Here is a 24,950-nt window from a genome sequence, read left to right as displayed (position 1 = left end):
TGTAATCTTATTATTACGTGCAATAAACACGTAGTACTACTATTAGATATAATTAAGAATATAATAATAATACTAATAGAGAGATACTTTCTACTATTAGAATAGTTTGTGTTTAAAGATATAGAGAAATAGAACTATATTTATAATAACCTAGAGAGTCTATAGTTTCTACTCTAGTCTTATAATCTAAATAATAGTTATAGGTATATTTAGGTTAGGTAGCGCCTAGTAGGTACTATAGAGCCTAGAGATATAGTAGAGAAGAGGTATTTAAGTAAAGATATATTATTTTTAGAGTATAAGTAAATATAATAGTTTTGCGTTATACTAAGTTTAAACACGTTTAGTATAATCTCTAATATTAGTGTTATATACTATTATATAAAGAGCTAAACTTAGTTATAGTAACGTATTTCTTATTCTAGTCTCTTTTTATATTATATCTACTACATCTTCTTCTATTATTATATACCTATAATTATCTTATAAGTAATAAAGCTCTACGCTAGTAACATTTACTAATATTCTAGTCTACTATAACTAAATAGATATAGCGTCTAGAACTAGAGCTATAGGTATAGTAGAGCCTCTCTAAAGTAAGAGAAAGCTACTAGATAGTTTTATCTTAGCTAAGTATAAATATACTACGCGTACTACTACGCTATTAAAAGATATATCTATTAAGAACGTTATCTACGTTTATACTCTACGCTAATTATCTCTCTCTATATAGTTATTAAAACGCGTTACTACCTCTACTCTAGTTTAGAATAGTAAGAAGTTAGTGCGTACCTACTATAGAATATTAAGCTTTAAGTATATTTCTATAGAAATTAAAGTAGAGTTTAAGCGCGTAAAAGGCCTAGTAGAAAAGCTATATATAGATTAAAAAGAGTTATATTATACTTAAGTAGAAATAGCCTACTTAGAGAAGGTAGTAGTAGCGCTATAGAGTAATATTGTAATAGAAAGGCTAAAGATAGCTAAAGCCTTAGATAAGGTTAATATAGCTAAAGTAGAAGTAGCTTAACTCTATAGTTATATTAAAGTAAGTAAGAGTATACTCTATAAGGTTACTAAAAGCTATAGAACTATTATTAATACTAATAATACTACTAAAGTTAACTACGCTAATTTAGATACTAATAGTATACTTACTATTAATAGTAAGGTAGAGAATAATTAATAAGCTTTAGCATATAGTAGCTAGAATAGAGAAATAATAACTCTATTCTAGAATATATATTATACTTATATAATATAGACTTTCTTCTATATATATAGTAGTTATATTCTAGTGTATCTTCTACCTTCTACAAGAACCTTTATATACAAAATAACCTAATATAGACTAAATCTATCTATTCTAATATACTCTCTACGTAATATACTACTATTATATATATATAATATATTACGTCTTATTATAGACTCTAGCCTACTTATTATACGCGTAGAATAGAAAGACTAAGGTAATAAATTTTATAATAGGTTTATGCTTAGATATAGTAATATTTAAAATAAAGGTTTTATTACTTAAACAAATATAATAAGTTTACGTTAGGTATAGATACTAAAGGTACGTATTATATAGAGGTAGAAAGGTTTTATATCTAGCTTAGATAGTAAAGTTTAATATTAGAGTTAGATAGTAAAGGTTTTGCATCTAGATAAGAAGTAAATAGTTCTTAGTACCTACGTATACTCTAACTATAGGCTAGTAGATATCTTACTCTATAGTTAGAATTATATAGAATATATAAGTATATTATTACTTATATAGAAGTGTATCTACTTTATATAAAGTTAAAAGAATTAGTAGTTATAGAATATCTATAAGATAATTAAAGTTTAGAACTTTAATCTAGATATTATCTAGAGAATCTTATAGACTTTAACCTAAGTAAGCACTAAAAACTAGAGTAGTACAGACTACTTATAGTAGACTTTAACTTAAAGTCTATATATCTAATACTAATAGATAGTAAACTAAAGCTAAATAATAGAGTTAGTATTTTACTATAATATTTTATATACTACGTAAACGTTTTACTAGAAAGAAAATAAAAGGTTCTTAATAGCTTTTAGAATATAAATAGTATAGTCTTATAGATAATAATAGTAGTAAAGTATTTACTAGATATAAGTAATATTAATAATATAATTTATATTACTTTACTAGAGTTACTAGAGCTATTTATATAAGGCGTAGGTTATATAGATTAAGATAGCTAAGATATAGAAGTAATTATACTTATAGATATAAAGTACTTTATAAATAGTAAGTTACTACTAAAGATATAAGTCTAAGACTAATACGTAATAGATAGCTTTACTTAGTTAATAGTACTAGTAGTAGACGCTATATACTAGCGTAAAGTAATTAATATATATATAGATAGAAATAAAGCACGTAAGAGATATATTATAGATATAGAGTAGCTCTATAATATATATATATATTATACCTAGCTTAGCGCTAGTCTTAGGTTATAAGTATTACTAGATAAAAAGAAAGAATTAGATAAGGTAGATAGCGATAATAAAAACGTAGTAGAGAAGAGTATAGTAAATACTCTAGAGCTAGTATTATAGAAATAATAAAGTAATATACTTACTATATAGAAGTCTATATAAGTAGAACGTAGTAGCGTCTAAGCGCTAAGTATATCTCTAATACTACTATCTTAGAGCTAGAACTCTAGCTAGCTATAGATTCTACTTATAACGCTATAGTAGCGCTTTTCTATCTACTTATAGGTAATATCTACTTAAAGTTAAAAGTAGATTACTAGTTCTTTATCTAAGAAAATATAAGCGCTACTTATAATACCTTATAGAATCTAGACGTAGTAATTTCTATCTATACTAGTTTTATTATAGCTATATAGAAGAAGTATATAGTACGCTTTTATTAATAAGAATATAACTATAATACCTCTACTAGTCTATTAGAGTTTAGTTATAGTAACGTAATCTATATCTATAGATAATAATTATACTAGAATTAGAGATACTTAGTAATAGATAGTAGTATAGAGAAGCTTAGATACGCTAACTAGATACTAGTAAGTATAATTAATACTAGAATTCTAGGTAGAGTACTACGCTGTTTACGCACTTAATAGTAAAGATATACTAGATTATACTAAGGTAGAGTATTAGAGTATATACTATACTATAGACTATAGAATTATATTATAATTATAGATAAAAGTAGAGTAAAAGAGTAGCTAGAAGATAGAGTACTATATAGAGTATTATAGTTATAAAGCCTCTAAGCTTTATTATAATAGGTATAGTAGCTATAGCTATATATAGTAGTATATTATTATAAATATATAAATAACTTATATAATATAAAAGAATATATAGAATTAGCTACTAGATAGTATAGATATAAATAGGTTAATAAGTTTAATATTACTAAGCGCTAAAGCTCTTTTAAAAAGAATAAAACATATATCTAATAGAAAAAAGTATAATAGAAAAGATTATAACTAAGAGTTAGATTTTATAGTATACTTAGTAGATATAACTAAATAATTCTTCTCTAAAAAGAATAAAGATAGAAAGCACTATCTCTTATAAGCTAATATAAAGTTAAGTACTTAAGATAGTAGTTTTTATATTAGAGAATAAAGAGTAAATAGCGTACTAAGAAATACTAATAGTATTAATAAGTAAAGAAGTATTACTATTATAGATTACGTAGGTATATATATATAAATACTAACTTTATTACTTTCTCTACTATAGCTTTAATAGTATAATAAATAGCTTAACTTTATAATATTAATATAAGAAAGGTAAAGAGTATAGTACTTTATAATAGAGGTAGATAGTTATATTAATAATATACGTATATAAATAATAAGAATTAGATATAACTTTATCTATTTAGAAGGCTACTAGAATTATAAATATTAGTGTAAGAGCTAGTATTATAAAAGTACTATAAAGTAAGTAGATTAGAGAAATATTACTAGCTATAAAGTAGTCTTAATATTATAGAGGTAACGTATAGAATATAGTAGTTATAAAGTTACTTACGTATACTTAAGAGATAAAGAATTTAGAGGTTAGTAGTTATATAGATAGCCTACTAATAATATAGTCTAGTACTATAAGAACGTAACCTAATAAATCTATAAGTAATATTAAAAAAGTTTATAATAGAAATAGCTTTATTATTCTACTTTATAGATTAGGTATAACTTTAATTTATATAAGAGTCTACGTCTAGAGCGCGCTCTATTACTTACTATAAATATACTACTTAAAGACTATCTCTTTCTATAACTACTTAGAAAATATAATTCTAGATAGTACTTATATTTTAGTAAAGATAGTTATATAACTTCTATACACTATAGCACTATAAAAGTAATAAGTACTAATACTACTATAAGACTTTAGCTTTAGAAGTAATAGAATATTAAACTACTATAGTAGTAATAAAGTTTAGTAGTAGTTTAATATAGTATAGTAGCTATAAAGGTAATAGAGCTAAACGTAGAGCGTATAAAAACGTTATAGCGTATACATAGTAAGAGGTATAATCTTATATAGAGTATATAGTATAATTAAGAACTATACTATAGAATATAATAAGTAGATTATACTAGTATTAAAAATAAAGCTTACTACTCTAATTATTATAGAAGATAAAAAACTAAAGTTAGTATCTACTTATTTCTTTCTATAGTATAGCTACTATTAGTGCTACACTACTAATTACGCCTAATAAGATATAGTATATAGTTTATATTAATTTTACTTAGAATAATAAACCTCTAGCGTAACGTAGAGCACTTTTAACACTACCTAGCCTATTAGTAGATAAGTACTCTTATCTAGCTAAATAGCTTTATAAGAAGAATACTTTATCTAATCTATAGATATAATAATAATATAAAAACCTTATACTATAGTATCTCTCTAGTTATTACTATAAACCTAAGTTATTCTCTTTACTAAGTATATACCTAGTGTAATTATTACACTATTCTTAATATAAAGATATTACTATATATAAATTACTTAATATTAAGTCTATAAACAAAGTACTTCTATACTTCTTTACTTAGAGTCTAGCTTAGTTAATAGAGATAATATAACTTAATTTAGTTAAGTTAATATAGATTATAGATCTAAAGCGTAGATAGACTATAATTATAAAAAGTAAAAGTAGCGTAAAGCTATATTAGTACGCAAACTAAATAATCTATTATCTACTATAGCTATAGATAAGTAGCGTTTATTATATAAAGTTTATAGTTCTATTCTAAATAAATACTACTTTAAGACTAGTTATAACTTTAGTAAATATAACTATAGTAGAGTAGAGTTATAAGAGTACTAAGAACGCTATAGATATAAGCACTACTTTAATAAATAATCTAGTCTTTATTATAAACCTTTCTCTATAAACTATAATAATACTAGTCTTAACTTAGCTTACTTTCTAAATAGAGTTTATAGACTTTCTATAATACCTAGAACTATAGCTATTATTACTAGTAGTAATTAATTAATATAACTTCTATATATACTTATATCTTAGTTTTATTTATATAAAGTATATTATAGAAGTAGTAAGATAGAATATAGCTAATAAAGTAAAGAAATTCTTAAATAAAGCTTTTAGAGTTTAAGTTACTAAAACGCGCTATAGTATAGTTAGAATAAGCGCTAGCCTAGTAGTACGCTAATATTATTCTATACGTGTATTACACTATATCTATAATTAGTTATATTAGTAATATATTTATAAAATATCTACTTAGAGTAGTATAAAACTATAAACTATATAAAGTATTAGTAGAGAATATAGTTAAGAGGTTAACTATATATTACCTATTCTACTTAATAGCGCTAATAGCTCTAAATAGTAGTCTTTATAGTATATTTTATTTAAAAGCACTAATACTAGGCTACTAAATATACACTATTTTAGAGCGCTACTTAGTAGATATATATAAAAGTAAGTAGCTTTTATATACTAAGATAATATATATTAACTAGTAGAATATTTATAAAGAGAAGATAGATAAACTTCTATAGTATTAGTCTATTTTTATAAATTTATAGAATTTATTACTCTTAGTATAGAGTAAAGATAGTTATTAGTATAGTATTTTATTTCTAATTATAAGTAATCTATAGAAAGATAGTATTATTAGTAATATAGGTATTAGTAGTAAAGCGTACTCTATACAAGACGCGTAGACTAATATATAGAATTTAAAGTAAAGTATTATAATAGAGATAGAAATATATATAAGTATTTAATTAGCTTTTAACTTAATATTATAGCTTCTAGAGCTAGTATAATAAATATACTTATAGACGTAACGTATACGTAGTATATATAGTATTAACTCTAAAGTTAGATTTACTAATATTATACTTACTATAGCTAATATTACTTCTACGCCTACTAATACTATACTATATACTAGTAATATTATACTATAAGATAGCTATATACGTACTATAAATTATATAATAATAGTTAATTATTATATATTCTAATAAAGTTAGAAAAAAAGAAAAAAAGCTAGTAAAAGCTAGTATAAGATAGTACTAGCTTATAGTAGTAAATATCTCTTTTTAAAAGTTTAGTAGCTTTAGTAGAGTTTAGTAGCTTTAGTAAAGTCTAGTAGCTTTAGAAATAAAGATATTTAAAGTTAAAGTAAAAAGATAGCTTTAAGTAAATCTCTAAAATTTATAAAAGCTATATTCTTATAGCTAGTTTCTATATCTAAGATTCTAGTAGAGTTAATAAACTTATTAGTATTAGTAATATTACTTATAGTTATAGCTTATAAGGTATAAGAAAATATAAAGATTTTAGTATTTTAGTAAAAAGCTATTACGTAACTATAGAAGTAAACTTAGTTAATAAAAAACTAGAAAATAATAGCTATTATTATAGATATAGTAGAACTTAATAGTATATTATTTACTAGTTACTTATAATAGTATTCTATAGTATATATTAGCTTTTCTTTTTATAGTATTTTTCTAGCTAAAGCTTTAATAAAGCTAAAATATACTCTAATACTTTATTAAAGCTATCTCTACGCTTAGTATCTATAGATATAGTTCTACTAATATTTAAATTTTACTTTCTATTTTATATTAGTCTTTTATTAGTTTATTATTCTACTATAGTATCTTTCTAAAAGCTATAGTTATAATATACTTTATATATAGCTTTTTATAAAGTTTATTTCTCTATTAAAGCTATTTAGAACTTATAGATTACTATATCTAATACTATTCTATTCTTACTACTTTTTTATAATAGTTTCTATAACTATATCTTTAATATATACTTTTTTATAGTAATATTTCTATAACTATAGCTTTACTTATTATACTTCTAGAGTACTATTCTATTTATATTATAATTTTAAGAAGCTTTTAGAGCTTATATACTATATAATAATATATTTATAACTATTCTAAATATTTAAATACTAAAGTATAACTATATATTACTTTATAGTTTTAATAAGCTATTAGACTATATATATATATTACTACTAAATTATTATACTAAGTATCTTTCTTAATCTTTTTAAAATATAAACTTATAAGCTTTTAAGTTTTATATTAGTTACTATTTATAAAAAAAAGTTATACTTAATATATTATAGTTAGATTAGATATTCTTAACTTTTATATACTATATAGTTTTAATAAGCTATTAAGCACTAGCTTTATATAATATATAATAAGTATAATTTACTCTACTATAGTATAAGTAAAGTAAGTAAAGAAAGAAAAAATTAAAGTAGTAAAGTATAAAAAATAGAAGTAAAAAGTATTATAAATAAAGTTACTAATTTTTTATATAATAGAAATAAAAAGTAGTTATAATAAATAGATTACTATTATAGTATAGCTTACTTAATTTTTTTAGCTAAAATACTAGTATATTATACTTAGATAAAAGATTTTATAGTATTTATACTTAGAAAATTATATAACTATAAGCTTTATAACTATATAATAATAGTTCTAGAAAAAAAAAAAAAACTATTATAATAGACTATATCTAGAAAAGTTCTTTTAGTTATAAATTTTAAAAATTTAGTTTAGTTTTAGCTAAGCTTAGAAAGCTCTTCTAAAGTATATAGCTATCTAGAAAGTTTTTCTTTCTAAGGCTATTAAATTTATCTAATATTTTCTAGTATCTACTCTTAGAGTTAGTTTCTTATAACTATAAGTAAATAAAGCTATAGCTCTAAAGACTATAATAGAGTAAAGATAAAGTAGTTTAGTATAATACGTAACGTTCTATTATATATTATAAAATTAAGTCTAATAGTAGATTTATCTAGAGTAGAATATAGATTTGTAGTACGCGTAAGGTTGTAATTAACAAAGATTTGCATTTACAACTCTCTGCTAAGTTCTTCTCTACAAACACTACATACATCTACAGCGAAATCCTCTCGATATCGTTCTTCGCAGCATGGCTCGTAGCCACGTACGGCAACTGCTCCTGCAGCGCCTTAAAGTTCTTCTCCGCCTCCCAATTCCAGATGCTGTCGGACGCGAAGAGCAGATCGATCTCCTCGAGCGTGCGCTGGTTTGTCTCGGGGTACAGCGCCCAAACCATGGGGATGGTGATGGCGTTGCATGCGGCGAAGATATACAGCGTCTTCTCGCCGAGTGAGTCAAACATGATGGGGCAGAGGAGCGTGAGCCAGCCGTTGCCGATGGACCAGCCGACGACGCCCCAGGCGTTGCCCTTTGCGCGCACTTCGAGGGGGAAGATCTCGGCGGGGTAGAGCCATGGGACTGTGAGCCAGGTTGCGCCGAAGATGGCCGTGAAGATGAAGACCATGGAGACTGCTGCGTTTCCGTATGAAGACGCTGCGCTCGTGTCGCCGCGCTTTGTCGCTTCTTGTCCGAGGTACGAGAACCCTCCGGCGAGGGCCATCGCGATGCCTTGTCCTGCCGAGCCCCAGTAGCAAGTCCAGCGGCGGCCGATGCGGTCGAGTGTGAAGACGCAGATGAGTGTCGCAAACATGTAGAAGATGTTGTTAAGACCTGAGATCCATTGTCGCTTCGCCGGGCTCATACCCGCGATGCCGAAGATGGTGGGCGCGTAGATTGTGACACCAGCGATGCCAACCTACGTGTTCAAGTTAGCGATCTGAATATGCATAACATGCGTCCGAACTTACCCATTCCTGCATGATCTGCAACCAAATAACGAGCTGGACGCGGCGGCCGGTGTGCAGCTTGCCCGACCCGATACCGAAGAGCATGCGGAAGTAGTCTTGCTTGCGGAAGTTGGAGCGCTCCAACTCGCAAGAGGCGACAATCTCCTGGAACTCGACTTCCGCCCTCTCCTTGTCCTCTCCGGCGTCGCCTCGAAGTCGAGCCAGGACGTAGCGTCCCTCTGCCTCGCGACCCACCTTCACAAGCCAACGCGGGGATTCCGGGAAAAACATGACGGCGGCCATGAGGATCATGAGCATGGGGATCTGGAATGCGATGGGGAAGCGCCAGATGAAGGACGAAGTGCCGTCGCCGTAGAAGGAGCATGCATACTCAAGCCAGTATGCGATGACGACACCGAGGATGTTGAGGGTGAACTCGATCGCGATGAACTGTCCGCGCGAGGTGTGCTCCGCGGTCTCGGTAGCCCAGACGGGAATGATCGAATTGAGGATACCGGTGCCCCAGCCGTTGACGAGACGTGCGCAGATCATCCATTCGTGGTTCATGGCCGAGCATTGCAGGCATGCGCCGACGGTTGCGACAGCTGCTCCGACAAAGATTGTCTTGATGCGCCCGTAGCGATCACCGATTGAGCCACCAACCAAGCATCCCACCAGTGTACCCAGGTAGTATACCGACACGATGCCGCCTTGAAGCAAGGTATCATCCACGACTGGACCGCCATCTGCGCCTTTGTGTCCGAAGCCCATAAGGGTATAGTAGTCGTATGCGGTGTTGACACCTCCCATCATTCCCTGATCGTAACCGAAGAACAGGATCGATAAGCCGGCGATGCAATTGATCCTGGTGGAAGAGTTAGCTACGGCTCATTTGTGTTGTGATGGAAACATACGCGATAAGCAATGCGCGCTTCTCATATCGATGAACGACATTCCACTTGGAGATCTGGTCCATGGTGAGCAATGGCTTCGCGACGTCAGACCCTCGCTTGGGTGTAGTATCGCGAACGTGTGCGGTTCGATGCTTCGCTGAGCGGGAAACCTTGTCGCGAACTTTGAAGCCCGTAGGCGGATCGGGCGCACTTATAGCATGATGCCATGAGCATGGATGGGTTACATCGTGACTTTCGCGCGTGGTCGTCTAACCCTGCGGAGGCCGTTGATTCCCATGGGGCCCCAATTGTCGGCCCCTCTTTTCATGGTTGGGACGCGGAAGCCTCTCCAGTTGCGACCATGGATGTGTGGATCGTAAGCTCTCGATAGCTTGTTAGTCGCGGCCAAGTCGCGCGACAGTGGTCCGAATGCTTCGCGCATTACTAGAGGCGGTAAGCCGCCCTGGCACAGACGCCGGTGCACTTGCCTGAAGCTTGCCGGCACCAAGCCTAGCGCCCAGGCGGCTACCACTCTCAAAAGCCTTGAGAAGCTTTTGATGCCAATCTTGTGAAGGCTTTATGTGCAATGAATGAATGCGATGCCCGTCGAATTGTAGCGATTGAATTCAGCCATGAGACGCAGCGAATTGGTCGTGATAGTCGGCATCGTGGGTGGTGACGTAACATGAGTCAAGGTTTTCTGGGGAAGGACCTAACTTGACTTGGGCATGCACGATGCATCGGCCTGAACCCCGACCCGCTTCAATTGCCGACGGTTGAATGCGCGGCAATGCAAGGCTGTCCGATGACGATGAGCACGATTTTCGTGAGAGCAGTCGGCGTTTCTCAAGATCGGGCGCTTCAGTTTCCCAGTTTGACGATCGCAGTGCGCGACAGCGGTCGCTTCTCGTGTAGAGACGCGGGCGAAGACGGAGGGTGTGGTGTGAAGCTTGACCGATGAGCGTCGATGGTCCATAAGCGGCACCGGACCCGATGCCGCCAGGCTTACCAAGTTTACGTTCAAAAGAGGGACGCTGTCTCTGCGACGCTCACCACTGAACACGTCAAGTAGTATGGAGTGCGCGATAGAGGGATTAATCGCTGGCGACAGCAGCTCATATCATGAGAATGGGGAACAGGTGGATCGGACGGTGGTGTCGCTTCAGACTGTTGTGGCGGGCTTTAGGCCGTACTTTCGCTCGCCTACTCGATTTTACTCTCCTATCACATGAGCATAGGTGTCTCGTGGGTATAAAGCGGAACAAGGTACTTTCAAGACGCTGCGCCTCCGCTATGTTGTTTTTCACAATACCGCTTCAGATCCTCGCACCAGAGGCCGACCTTGCCATTCAACGTGTCCTCCATCATCAGCTTGACAACCCTTGACAGCATGCCAGTCATGATCTCCCACGTCCTGACCTCGCATTCGTTCTCGCCGGTGACGATGACCTCGTGGAAGCGCTCCAGCTTGGGCGCAAAGCCGTACATGCCGCCATTCCCAGTCCAACTCACCCTGTATACCTTGCTGAGGTCGGCCGTAAACGAGGGGTCTTCGAGAAGCTCGGGCGTGAGGTAGGACGTTGGTGCAGAGGGCGTGCTGATGTCGACGACCTTCAGCTGTGTCTTTGTGATATCATTCGGCTTGTCCGCGTTCATGATGACATGGAATTCCATGGAGCAGCCGATGCTCATTCGCTCTTGGCTAGTCGAATCGAGATCGTTCCCGGGAGACTGGATCTCCGCGACGGGTACCCACGTGTTCCATGCTTTGTAGTCTTTGGCGCGGAGAAGGGTGTCGAATACGAGCGACGCCGGCGCGTGCACTGACGTCGAGTAGGCGATGGTCAGGATGGCGTCCTTTCGCGGGACGATCTTGGTGGTGAGCCCTTTCGCGGGCGGCCAAGCTGCAGGTTCAGACATGGCGTAGTGAGTCGTGTATGTGTATGCGCATCGTGATGGAACGAGGTGCAGATAGCGTTTGCTTATGCTGACGACTGCGCCGCGTTGGCTTATCGAAGGACGCGCCTTATCGATAGGCTAGCCCCAGGGGTGAAGCCGAGGCCACCCTCTCTCGTCACACCGCACACAGTACACATCGCAACGTCTCAGCATGTGGCACCCTTTCGACAACATATCCGAGGAGCTCATTGATACCATCGTCAGCCAGATATGCTGCCGACGCACACTAGCAGCCTTATGCCGCGTGTCCAAACAACTCAACCGCATCGCTACTCCATATCTCTACGAGAACATCACGTTGTACTCGGATATAGGCGGAGAGGGAGCTCTGAGACACCTCCGCCCACTTGCGCACCGCTTTTTCGCCGATCCGTCTTTTGCTGCGCTCGTGAAGTCTATCGCCCTTCCAGATGGTTGGGGAGTTTGTGAGAGCGCGCCTCGCCTTGACAATCTCAAGGTGAAGCCATGGCCAAGAATCGAAACCCCCGAAACCGAGCAACTGTTAGAGCGAATATGTCGGGAATACTACCTCGATGAAACCAAGGCGCTGAGAATGTACATCAAGCTGTATGCAGCTGATGCGGACGTCATCATCACACTGCTCGTCGCGAATCTCCCAAATCTGGAGAGATTAGACTTGGAACTCGGAGAGTTTCGTGACCATAAGCTCTTTTGCAAAATGATCAAGGGGTCTGCCGGGCGCCTTGAGGCTAAGAAAGCGGCGTCACTTAATTCGCCAGAATCGTCCTTGTCTCCAACCGCCCCATTGCCAAAACCTGTCGATGTGTTCATCAGAGATTCTGAGGCTGGCGACGTTGAATATCTGGCATCATTCTTCTCCCTGCCGAATCTTCGCTCCATGTACGCATTCAAGTTTGGGGATGACGATGAAAATATTAATCTAATGGAGAGAGACCCATTCACCGTGTTGGAGCCGCACTCTTGTGGCGTGCAACACATCGAGCTCAGAGCCTCCTCGCTGGCAACGCATACGTTGCGAGACTTGATCGACGCGACTATACCGGGGAAACTCGAAGCTTTCCTGTACGAGAGGGCAGGTCCTTTCACGTCGCGCTCGGCGGAGCTTCCCTTTCTCATGCGTTGTCTGGAAAATCATCAAGATCACCTAGAGACTCTGGCGCTCGGTTACGAGGAGATCGAGGGCCATACGGTATTTGAACAAACATGGTGGGAGTTCTTTGACAGACGGCCGGAGGCCATGTCATTCACTTCATTCAAGTCTCTTCGCCGCCTCCGAGTAGCGCCGGAAATGATCTGGGGATACACCCATGACGAATGCACCGTCCAGGACGAGGATGAGATCATGACAACTATAGACATGTTTTGGAAAGCCCTTCCAGCATCCTTGGAAGAGTTTTGGCTTACACGGTCGCAAACCCATTGGATACCCGGCTTTCAAGTTTGGGATCTCTGCATCATCCCGCGCATCCTTATACCTGCGCTCCATCGTCTTGTGGAGCAAAGCAGCGAAGCATGTCCCCATCTCCGGTCAATCCGCATTGAACTCAGACCTACTCATTGGGATGCCCTGTGGCTAGACCTACTGGCCGAATTCTGTCACGAGGCCGAAAGGAAAGGTATATACTGCACTGTCATCTTCCTCCACATTTGGCGTGGAATTTCGTACGGTTCCGAAAAGAGTGATACGTGCGAGCGCAATTGGGGCTGGAATGAAGATTTTGAGTGGAGCGAGATTTTCATGAATGCAAACAAGATATGGCGAAAATATAGCATTCGTGCAGCGGACGAGGACGATTTGAAGGGGAAGATGCGGGCGCTCAAATACGGCATTTTCTTGGAACACACACGAGGACTCATCGACCGCTGGAACGATAGACACCTTGACGGTAACTCGTCGTTATCTGTACAGCTCGACACCGACACTCAGGACTAATGTGCTCTTATGAGCATACAAACAGTCCGCAAGCGCAACGGAGCTCACCCGGGAGTGGTCACTGTGTCATTCAACCGTGTCGGTGGAGCCACCCGAAGCAGGCAGTCTGCTCCGAGGTCAGGTTTGGGGGTATGGGTTCAATCAAAACGGAAACATATGTACAAGCAGACGGCACCAAATATTTACAAGAACAAAAGACACCGCAACATATACAACCCTCACCACGAAGCCGCAACCTCAGACATCAGACTGTGTAGTCGCGCCAATAGCAGCACCGCTCTTCGGCACGAGAAAGTCGCTCTTCGGAACCCTTCCATCAGCACCTCTTGCCTTCTTCAAGGTAGCAGGATCAACGCTCACGAAGCTAGCATCCGACCAGCTGCCCGACTGCCACGAATTACCCGTCGCCTTGATACCCGACGCGGTGAGGCTAACCTGCGAGCTACCCACATTCGAAACAGCAATATTGTTCTTCATAGTCGAGCTGGAGCTGCGGAAATTGAAGCCCACATCACCATTCTTCCACGCGGTATTGCGCTCGACCGTCAAGCTACCAGGGTTCCCGTTGTCAATAAACCCCTTCTTCGCATTGGAGAACGCCATGCAGTTGCGCACAATGTGGTTGGCAGGCGGGTTGTCCGTGATACCGAGCTTGAAGCCGTTGCCGTCGCCCTCGAAAGAGGTGAAGTCCCACCGGTTGAAGCCGTTGCCCCATGCATATACTTCTTCCAGTGTGACGGACGAGCCGAACATGAAGAGGTCGAGGCCGTCGTCGACGTTCTCCCATAAGCGCGCATTGCGCAGGACGTTGCCTTCGCCCGACCCTTCTTTGCAGGCGAAGCCGTCGGCGGACTCGCCGTTCTTGCGCGGGTCGCGGTTGCGGTAGGAGTCGAGGTATACTACGGTGTTGTTGGAGGAGGCGCCCTGGAGTTGGAAACCGGTTTCGTAGTTGTCGTGGGTGGTGAGGAGTTCGTAGTGGTTGTGCGACGCGTCGCGGGCGTATACGCCGTATGGGCCGTTGATGATCCTGGGCGATGTGTTAGTATGTAAGACGATTGGGGTGCGGAGGTAGATAGGTGTACCTACTCCAAGTTGTAGAACTTCCAGTAGTTCGCTTTCTCGATGTGGAGAGCACCGCGCTCTTTGTTCGGTAGAGACTCGTCTAGAGCGTACGGTGTGCCGGGCATGTTTTCGCCATCGATGATGACCTTCTCCTTCTCGAAGGAACGGAGTGTGATGGGCTGGATCCTGGTGCCGCTCTTGGTGATTTGGATGTTTGTCGTGGGCTTGTATGTACCAGCGCGTAGAAGGATCACATCGCCAGGCGCAGCAGCGTTGACGGCTGATTGGATTGAGCCAAAGGGTGCGGAAGAGGTACCCGTCCCTTGACCTGTTGGCGAAACATAGATGTCTTTGGCATTTGCAGAGGCAGATAGCGCAGCGATAGCAGCCGCGAAACTAAGCGAACGCATGTTGAAAAGTAGTATGATAATACAAGATGGGTATTGAGAGGTACTGGTAGGCCAAGGATGTTCTGCATTCCAACAACGAACAAGCTACGGACTCTATATACTCCTAAATCAATCTCCGTGGCATCTCGCGAACCCAAGATTTTGTCGCCTGTCATGAGTCCGTACCTCTGTACCTCTCGTGTCAGTCGCCAAGATGTAATAGATGAGCATGCGCCGTCGTCGAAGCTCCACCAATGCCTTAAATTTCCGACTCTTCGCTTCGTGCAACCCTCGACGCGGTGACACAGGCGCCCGAATGAGCAAGCTCTGCTGTACCCCACAACTCGCTTGCGGTAATTATTCATGTCGCACGTGGTGGCGCATGCGAGTGGGTATGTGATTGATGGATCGCACAGACGGAGTTTCAAAACATCGCCAAGGGAGAGGAGGTTTTGCGCTATGCAGACATTGGTGCAGAAGACCTTTATTGCGACCAGGTAGTAACGGGAGAACTTTGACCGAGGGACTATACATCCGATTCATGGATCTCTATACGTGCTGTTGCGAGTCGCGCGCAGGTGATGGTGTGGTGGTGAGGTGGTGTTGAAGGATAGTGTTCAGTAATCGAGATGGCCGACCAGCGGCAATGGCGGCCGCCGAATGCGCCAAGCTAGTCCAGATCTTGTGTTGCCCCCAACGCCAGTCTTAATGCCTGTTGAACAACTCGATATTGACGAAAAACGGCCTCATGTACCTTGTGCTGGCAGGGGAGAACGCTCGTTCACTGTCGTATTACACGCATCCAAGCCCACAATCTGGATCTCGTTGTCGCGTTACCTTCCACGCATCGACATCTTCCGGAGAGATCCCACTAACACCCTTCCACCATCCATCTTGGGTAAAGTTGAAGGGCCAGGAGTCGAAAGCCATAAGTCCAATGTTTGTCTTCTCTTCTTCTGTCTCCAGCTCTTCCTTCGCTTTGTACAACAAGTCGCGCAGCAATGTCGCCCCGAGGCCCTTGAAGTGTACGTGAACAAGCATCTCATCGACATGCGACGGTACGCTTGCGTTGGGCGTCAGGTGGAATGGTAGATAGACCATCGGCCACGTATAAGGGTCTTGAGGGTCCCATTCTTGTGAGTCGTCGACTGGCGATCGTTGATCCTGCTTTGCGTGTGTCTTGTGTGGTGTAAGTACGTGGTCAATCTTGTCCGGGTCGCTGGCCGCGATCGTCGGACAGCGACGGTGCAACACCGTAGATGGCGTTATCACAGGCGGTGTCGAAAGTGAAGAGCCACGAGCCGGCCATAGGTTCGTCCCGCTCGGCCAGCCTTCGAGCGATCCTGGTACGTCGCGGTAGAATGAGGTGGGAGAGCTCACACGCCAAGGAACTTGCGCTGTGGTAATGAGGTAGATACCCTCATCCGGACTGTAATCTGGTGTTGATGGATTCTCTGGGCTCGCTCTCGGTGACAGTCCCTTGTCGCAAGCGCTCGCCACGACCCGCGCTACCTTTCCCTCATCACTGTCAGATGCTCGTTGTACGTAGCCCTCGGCTATGCATAGTGGTGGGAACGAGGTGTATGAAGTCGAAAGATGTATAGGTTGCGTCATAGTCGCGAACTCCGTGAGAAGAGTCCGAGACGTGGTAGTTACCTAAAGGCTTAGTTAAGTGTATACCACGACTCCACTTTGAGCGCGCTTCGGGAAAGCTCCGCAAAGAAAAGGTGGAAATACTGGATCACGTATTACGCGTGACTAGATCGATGGACTTGCTGCGAGCGTGTTTTATTCAGCGTGTAACTGTTGAACCGCTAAGAGTTCGACTTCACGATATGACGGGCATGACGCGCCACTAGCGGAGAGAGCGCACATCGGGAAGATGGTAAGTATGTTTAGTATCTATCTAACCGCTATCAGCAACACACAAGCGCGGTATATGCACGCAGCAAGACCGTCAACGCGCCGTATTGAAAGCTGACACATTCTGACATGTGGTGTTGGTTCTGAACCTCTTCGCAGACCGCCATCTTAGAACATTCCACCATGAATATCGCGCTTTCCGTGAGTTGAATCTTCGGCCGTGTTGCCGCCGGTGAGCAGACTCGTCGCGTTGCGGACAATACTTGTCGTAGCTAGAATGTTCATGAGAGTGATCTCGTCCGACTTCTTTGTCCAGTCCAGATCATTAGGGAGACGTTCATTCTCTGCTCTAACGTTAGCTTCCGGTCTAACATTGCGCTCGACAAGTTTGCAAGTCGTGGGTGGACTCACCAAAGAAGTACTCCATCAACGTGCGGTTGACAGTACCCTCCTCAAGAGAACCGAAGGCGATGATAGGCGCTGCGACTTCACCCAGACTGAACTCTTCGGTAGAAGCAGTGAAGGTATAGTTCGGGTTCGTTGCTCGGCTCTCCAATTGACGGAAGATCTTGGAGTTGGCCAGCATCTTGGCTGTCACCACCTCTTCCGTCCACCACTGCTTTGATACATTGTATACTGTCTCATTGAAGATGTGGTTGTTGCCAAATGCCGCATCGGTACGCGTCAGACTGGCGTCATGTTCGAGAACATTGTGGACGTTGAGCTGTTCGAGCGTGAAGAAAGTCGCGTTTGGTTCGGGATTGGCAATGATTGCTTGCTGCCACATCAGCGCGCCGAGAGACGCGTTGAAGTTCAAGCCGTCCTTCAAGCCCTTGACTACGTTCTCTTGAGTGAAGTTACGGCCATCGCGGGGAAGAAAGCCGTGGTTCGCTAGGGTGTTAAGCATCGGGCATGGGCCGCGGACTGCGGATATCAGCATTAGACCTTGGTTCCACATAGAAGCATGTACACATACAGTCGTTTGGCGACGCCGCCATCCAAGCATGAGGATCCGCAGGTGCGGCATCGTACTGAGGTCTCGCCGAGGCGAGTGTCGCGGTAGAAGCGACGAAGACGGTAGTAAACTTCATGATGGAGTGGAAGATAGTAGTGATGAACGGATGGTAGTCACGAAGCGAATTGAGTTGCTGTGTAGGCTGTTGTTGCACCACTGACAAGAATGGAGCCATGTCTTATATGTCTCTTCGAAGACACCAGGTTTGACAGCTCTAAAAGCAACATTAGTAAACACCTTCGTCCGTGTGGTATACGCGTAACAGTTATTGTTAGTTTGTGGTACCAGCTTCGCAACCAAGACCAGATAGACAGCAACATAGTGCCCGCATCCTAGGTGATGCACGCCGGGAAGGGCGCACAGCCATGCTTCTGGTGTCGATCCGCGGAAGCGCGAGATCTAAAAGCCCCAGATCCTTTGTTTCAACAACATATCTGGCCAATAAGGTTTTCGCCGATTGAATAGCACAGTGCAGGGCGACGTCACATCTGGGGCACAAGTCGTATACCGGAAAGAGTACGGCTCTGAGGACCGTGCATACGCGGTGCACTTCGTTGTCGGTCTCGCACTCGCACTTCCAGACTGCGCCGACGACTCTTTACATCAGAAGTCGTCGTCATGATTTTCATCTTTCATGTTCGAATTGAACTGACCAACGCGTTCATCTCCAAGGGATCAGTTTTTCAGCCCCCGCTTGGAATGACCTGATCCCTGGGAAGAGAGCCGGACGAGTCTCTTCCGCAATGCCGGAGAAGTCGGCTTTGAGAGTAAGATGACTAGTACGTATCGCAGCCTTTGAAGAATGCTGAAAATAATATGGCTCCATCCATGTCGTCGTGATGGTGTCGACTCACTACCAGCACAACATCGCCGTTGGCTGAAGGCTCGTTGCGGCGGATGGTATCGCGTCGCCAGACACGAACACGAGAACAAGTAAGGAAGATACTGCCACCAGGAGATATATTTACATCCGGAACACGTCCGTCATATTCGGTAGAGGAATTGCGCAATGCTTGTCGTGATGGATGCTTGATAGAGCGAGAGCACAGCGCGACAACGGGTGCGAACGAGGGGCAGCCTTTCGTCTGGGCAGGCACGGGTGGCAACTGGCAACAACAACCCAGAACAACCTCGTGACATCTCCAAGGCTTCCAAGGTTGCCCACAACACCCAAACACACGGCAGACTCACTAAACGCGCCGAATAAGCGGTCAACCCCTCACCAAATACCATTCCATTACCCTGCTGCTACTGCGTCTATTCCAGCCCGTTCTGATCCCATTACCCCCAAACCCGTACCTGCGCAAGCCTCACCTCGCGCACCTCCGGTCCAACGAAACCGCGTCCCCACGTCCCTCCACATGCGCCTCACAAAAGGCCATCACAACCCCTCTACCCCTCGCGACAACTATTCGCTGTAGACCCTGATCCTTCAGCGCAAACCTACGCTGTCTGAGGCGAGGCGGCGTGCGGCTCTGGCTCACGCTCGGCAGCCAACGAGACGTGATTGGCTGTGTGTAAACGCCACTAACTTTGCCTTGCAGCCAATTCTAGTCGCTACAACGAGGGTCACGGAGTGCGCTAGGCTGTCCTCACCTCTTTGTGGCCAGCAGGTGCTGCGATTTGGTCGGGATAGGCATGGTTGAAGGATGTTCTGGAAGGTGACAATACGGCGTAATGGGGTGCTATTCGTAGCACGACAACCCCTCATGTTCTTACTATTTTGATTGACAACCCAGCATATCCTTTCTCTCATTATTGAAAGTAGTTCCTGTCGCTTTTCTTCTGTCATACTCTGGACTTTCGATCACTGCACTACTGTCGTTACATCAAGCCTCTAGTTAGACCCTCGTCGTATCTCTCTCTCTCGAATTTTGGCAACACAACGCTTTTACATCTTCAATCATCTTTACTCGAAGGACCGAACAACCTGTCACGACAACGACCACCAAACACACATATTCGTCTTATCATCGCTTTCTACCTTACGAACACAAAGCTTTCGCATCTTCAATCATCTCTACTTGTAGAACCTATCAACCTCCTACAACAACCACCGCACACACACAATGCCACCAACCCCCCTCCCCACCACGACCCTCACCCCCGAAGCCCCCCCAGCCATAATCCCCATCCCAAACGGCAGCTCCCGGCGCGACGGCTTCAGCCCCGGCGCCATAATCGGCATCGTAATAGCCATCGTGTGCCTCCTCCTACTTGTCCCCATCATCGCCATCCTGCTCCGCCGCTACGAAAAGACGCGGTTACGCGAGACGCCCAAGCTCAGTCCGGGAAGCAGCAGCGATATCAGTCTGCGCAGTGTGCAGGAGAATCATAGTTTGAAGAGCATTTTGGTGACGAAGGAGCTGTCGAGATCGAGTATGAGAATGGAGATGGATAGGGTGGATTCGGGAAGTGGGATTAGGAGGCCGGAGGATGTTTATGGGCAGGGGAGGGAGAGGGAGAGGGGGTGGAGTTGTACGGAGGTTAGGGGTGGGTGAGAGGGAGAGGGGGTTTGTGATCTTGGTTTCTAGGGCGACTGGTCGGAAGATTGAGTGCGCGGATGCCCATGCGACGAGTACGAGCGACTTGCCGCAGGTCGAGCGCCGCAATATGCATTCATGGAGATGGAGATGCGCACACGCTCACGCAGCCGAGCCTGCGAGGAATGCTCCGCCAACTATAGAAAGTGTGAGCTCCGTCATGAGGTACGTTTAGTTGGATCGGCCGGGCAATAAGTGCATACAGCACGTCGGGTGGAGAATGGCTTGGCCGAGAAGCAGTACTGAAGACACGAAAGAGGCTCGACTGGTCGATGTTTCTTCTTGGATCGGGCCAGCGGGATGATGAGAGATGGCAACTCAGCACCAAGCAACAAGCGCCGAGACGTAATCTCCACACCCTACAACTTCCGATAAAGATGAACCTGCATACGCATATTCTCCAGCTCAATCGGATACCTTAATCTCTCATCCAACCTATACCACCTACTATCATCCTCTTTAACCTTCTCCCACCTAACAATCTCTTCCTTGCCGCGCTCATTCAGATTCCCGCTGGCCTGCTTCAACAGCGTATGATCGAGGAGCCATTGCATGGGGTACTTCTTCTCAGCGCCGTTCAGCGTGACGGATGAGTAACTTCCGGGGCTGTCGACGACGAGGAGGAGAGCGCCGGGTTGGAGGACAGATGTCATGAGGAGAAGAAACTTTTGGGTTAGGGGCAGTGAGGCTGTGTAGAGTTCGTTTAGGGTGAAGAGGAGTGTGACGAGGTTTGCGTCGGCGAGTTGTTCGGATAGTTCTTCAGCCGAGGCCTGGAGTACGTCTTGCTGCTTGAATCGTACGGTGACGTCTTCTGGGTTAAGAGGTGGAACGTTTGCGGCTCTTGCAGCGGCGGATGCGTATTTCGACAGTTCGGCTGGGACTGTGAGTTGTTTGGCGAGGTTCTCCACGACCACACTCCAGTCGGCGATGTCGATGGCGGTAATTTCCACATGACCTCTCGGGCCATCTACATCTTCCCCGTCTTGTGAATACGTGGTAGACATGAGCTTTTGCAAGCCGCCTAGTGTCACAATCTCCGCGCCCGCTCCACCACCCAAACACACAATCTTTCTGTTCTTCGGCTTGACTTGCTCTGTCCTGCCTTCTTGATCCTCTTCCTCCTCTTCCTCATCAACCCACAACTCATCCCTCAACTCCCACATGAGATCCAAATATCCCAACGCGCGACTCGGACTCCACCTCGCCGCATACGCCTCCAAATACTCCTTCTTCCCAAACGCAGTCGCAAAGTCGCGCTTGTAAAGATGGCCCTTGACTTCCTGCAACAGCGGCGTAATATCCGCGCTCATCCTCTCCGCAAACGAGTTGCGGAAAATGTTCAACAAAAGTTGCTGGAGTTCAATCGGAATGTAAGAAATCCCCGGTCCTTTAGCGCCATTCGCCAGACGCTTTTCTGGCTTTTTGGGTTTCGCAGGTTGGGTTCCTTCTCTTTGCGCCTTGCGCTTTGCGTTCAGCTTGGAATTGGGCGCCATGTCTGTTATTGTTTGTGTTGTTGTTTACAGCCGAGTGCGACAGTCATCGGACTAGGTGGGAAAGGATGGTGAAAGTCTCGTTATCGATAAGTGGTAAGCGAAGAGAGTTGTGATTCGTCCCCGCCAGCTCAGTGTTCGGAATGCGTTCCGACGGCTCCAGCTCTATTGCCGACCTCGGGGTATGTGGTGACGAGCACGCAGCTTGACTCATCTCGATCTCAACGAAGAGGAGGACACCCGTTTGACTCAGACTGAGTCTCTATCTATATAAGTCGACGAGAGACGTTCACAGCTACAAAAACATTTCATCAATTCACCGACCTCACAATGCGTCTCCCCTACGTCCCCGACCCCCCAAACTTCACGTCCGAAGAAGACAAAGCCGTCGAGCAGCGCGTCAGACAACGGCGAGGCGAGAAGGGTCTCATAGCTCTGGACCGAACCTTGCTCCATGCTCCTCCCGTAGCAGATGGATGGTAAGTTCCAGAGCATCATGCTCCAATCTCTCATGACATGCTGTCCTACCTAGTCCACACACGATGGAACGGCGCATAGCACAGCATACCCACTCCAACCACTCTTCCATCTTTCCACCTTCCCACTCCAGTATACAACTCCCTAACAACCAAATCCAGGAACTCATTCCTCGGCTCCATCCGCACAAAAACCAGTCTGCCCACATCCATCCGCGAAACAGCCATTTGCCGCGTTGCAGTTCTGAACAAAGCATGGTACGAATGGGAGTCTCATTCGCCGATCCTAGAATCAGCTCAAGGTACATATAGCCCTCATTCCCCTATCCCCTTTCCTTCTCCCCTTCTCTTCTCCTCTACCACCACTCCCAAACACTCACTTACTTACTTACCTTCCACCAAGCCGTCACAAAACCCCAAGTCCTCGCCGTCCTAAACTCCTCACCCAGACAACCACTCGAGGCATTAGGAGACAAGCTATCCGCCGTACTAGCTTACACGGACGCCATGACACTAGACGTTCGTGTGCCAGACAGTGTGTTCGAGCAGTTGAAAACGGTGGGGTTCAGCGAGAAGGAGACTGTGGAGATTACAGCGACGGTCGCGGCGTATAATTGCGTGAGTAGGTTTTTGGTTGCTTTGGATGTGGGGGAGAGGAATGCGCAGACGGGGCCGAAGGAAGGGGGGAAGGAGTAGGCATCTATGAGGCCATGTGTTGATGTATTTGGCGAATGAGTCACTCAGCTTAGTTTGTCGAATGCATGTAGCATTGTATGTTTGCTGCATTTCAAGCACAGGCTTGACTTATCTCATGTGTATATTCTCCATCTAACTGCCTGCACAACTCTCTCCTACCCCTTCATCGTCTTCCGACATCTCTCACGCCACCCTACTCTGCCTCGCAATCTTCCTCCTCTGCGCCAACATATGCGAGAACAGAATATAACTTCCTGGGACATAGATGGCGAGTATAGCCCAAAGCGCGTATCCATACAATTCGTTTTTCTCACTAGCCAAAGGGATTGCCTGGTACACCAACCAGCACTCACTCGAGATACCGAGCGGGTAGAGCACCAAGAACGTGTTGTATCGCAACCAGGTCCACAGTTTAGGGACGCCGGCACCCGATAGCGAGAAGACGAAGTAGGAGTAGCGGATTACTTCCGTCACACTCCAGGCGAGCAGCATGGTGCTGTAGGCGGGCGAGTGGCGGGTCGAGAGGGGGAATGCGGGGGGTGACGCGATGAGGTGGACGAGGAGGAAGCGGGATGCGACTTGCATGAGTGTGGTGAAGAGGGGGGCGCGGACGAGGCCTGTGGTTTGTTAGCAAGAATCCCAATATGCACAACGAAGGCTCCCTTCAGGCTCGGGCGCAGAAGACACAAGGAGAGGAATTCATTCCACCATCCTCCCCTCCGCCTCCCCTCCGCCTCCCCCGCCCACCCATGCGGAAGAGACCAGTGATGTTGTTAGCATGGTTGATCAGGCCACCGAATATCCATCTCCCAATGTGCACAACCAAGATTCCTGTCGCGAAAAGACCGATTCAGGCTCGAGCGCAGAAGACAGGAGAAGGAGAGGAATTCGATCCACCATCCTCCCGTCCGCCTTCCCCACCCACCCGTAAGAGATAGTAACATACCAACAAGACTATGCAACACCTCCATCCCCGCCAACGTCTGCACCCCCCTCGTATACCCCTCCAAATTCCCATACACCTTCCCACTGCCCAACCCCCTCTTCGTGGCCGTAAACCAATCGCCTTTACCAAAGAACTTCCCAGCCTTCTGTGCATTCACCACCTCATTCGCACCGATAGTAACAGTCTGGAAGAGTACGCCTGCCCATAGCGCGGCGGAGACGGCGTTGTACAGCATCAGGTATGCGTTCTTCGCTCCTCCGGATGGTTTGGAAGGTCGCTGGTCGTTGGGGGCCGCGGCCTGGGATGTTTTGGATTTGGTGGACATGTTTCGTGGGTCAATTGTGATGCAATTGATCTGAAGGAAGTGAAGCAAAGATGGAAGAAAGCGGGCCTGGAGATAAGAAAGTGAGGTGACGGGGTTTGTGTGTGCCTGGGGCCCAAGGGAAGTATGCAGCAAGCTGCCCTTTTCTGCGCATGCAGCTTGCTCGCTCGCGTACCTGAGGACCCTTGTTCTTGGC

At 43.2% G+C, this 24,950-nt stretch overlaps 7 protein-coding genes across 7 annotated transcripts; 2 read left to right on the top strand and 5 right to left on the bottom strand.

The window, feature by feature from the left end:
• Positions 1-8,452: 8,452 nt before the first annotated feature.
• J4E87_007666 (uncharacterized protein) lies at positions 8,453-10,161 on the bottom strand (the record flags this gene model as incomplete). Its single annotated transcript, XM_049379260.1, has 3 exons — positions 8,453-9,154; positions 9,207-10,050; positions 10,100-10,161. 3 exons carry the CDS (start codon positions 10,159-10,161, stop codon positions 8,453-8,455), a joined length of 1,608 nt encoding a protein of 535 aa, XP_049231171.1.
• Positions 10,162-12,188: 2,027 nt separating this feature from the next.
• On the top strand, positions 12,189-13,952 carry J4E87_007665 (uncharacterized protein; the record flags this gene model as incomplete). Its single annotated transcript, XM_049379259.1, has 1 exon — positions 12,189-13,952. The coding sequence occupies one exon, from the start codon at positions 12,189-12,191 to the stop codon at positions 13,950-13,952; it is 1,764 nt and encodes a 587-aa protein (XP_049231170.1).
• Positions 13,953-14,189: 237 nt separating this feature from the next.
• On the bottom strand, positions 14,190-15,424 carry J4E87_007664 (uncharacterized protein; the record flags this gene model as incomplete). The annotated part of the gene is made up of 3 exons (XM_049379258.1): positions 14,190-14,979; positions 15,039-15,342; positions 15,421-15,424. 3 exons carry the CDS (start codon positions 15,422-15,424, stop codon positions 14,190-14,192), a joined length of 1,098 nt encoding a protein of 365 aa, XP_049231169.1.
• Positions 15,425-17,434: 2,010 nt separating this feature from the next.
• J4E87_007663 (uncharacterized protein) lies at positions 17,435-18,456 on the bottom strand (the record flags this gene model as incomplete). The annotated part of the gene is made up of 3 exons (XM_049379257.1): positions 17,435-17,610; positions 17,678-18,190; positions 18,243-18,456. 3 exons carry the CDS (start codon positions 18,454-18,456, stop codon positions 17,435-17,437), a joined length of 903 nt encoding a protein of 300 aa, XP_049231168.1.
• Positions 18,457-21,183: 2,727 nt separating this feature from the next.
• J4E87_007662 (uncharacterized protein) lies at positions 21,184-22,317 on the bottom strand (the record flags this gene model as incomplete). The annotated part of the gene is made up of 1 exon (XM_049379256.1): positions 21,184-22,317. The coding sequence occupies one exon, from the start codon at positions 22,315-22,317 to the stop codon at positions 21,184-21,186; it is 1,134 nt and encodes a 377-aa protein (XP_049231167.1).
• A 327-nt stretch (positions 22,318-22,644) lies between these two features.
• Positions 22,645-23,486, top strand: J4E87_007661 (uncharacterized protein; the record flags this gene model as incomplete). Its single annotated transcript, XM_049379255.1, has 3 exons — positions 22,645-22,793; positions 22,953-23,092; positions 23,194-23,486. 3 exons carry the CDS (start codon positions 22,645-22,647, stop codon positions 23,484-23,486), a joined length of 582 nt encoding a protein of 193 aa, XP_049231166.1.
• A 183-nt stretch (positions 23,487-23,669) lies between these two features.
• On the bottom strand, positions 23,670-24,757 carry J4E87_007660 (uncharacterized protein; the record flags this gene model as incomplete). Its single annotated transcript, XM_049379254.1, has 2 exons — positions 23,670-24,103; positions 24,433-24,757. The coding sequence occupies 2 exons, from the start codon at positions 24,755-24,757 to the stop codon at positions 23,670-23,672; spliced, it is 759 nt and encodes a 252-aa protein (XP_049231165.1).
• Positions 24,758-24,950: the final 193 nt, after the last annotated feature.

This window comes from Alternaria ethzedia (genome assembly GCF_023757985.1).
Source record: "Alternaria ethzedia strain BMP 0044 chromosome Unknown scaffold_21, whole genome shotgun sequence".
In the NCBI taxonomy this organism is placed as follows: domain Eukaryota; kingdom Fungi; phylum Ascomycota; class Dothideomycetes; order Pleosporales; family Pleosporaceae; genus Alternaria; species Alternaria ethzedia.
This window is presented reverse-complemented; position numbering and strand designations above follow the sequence as displayed.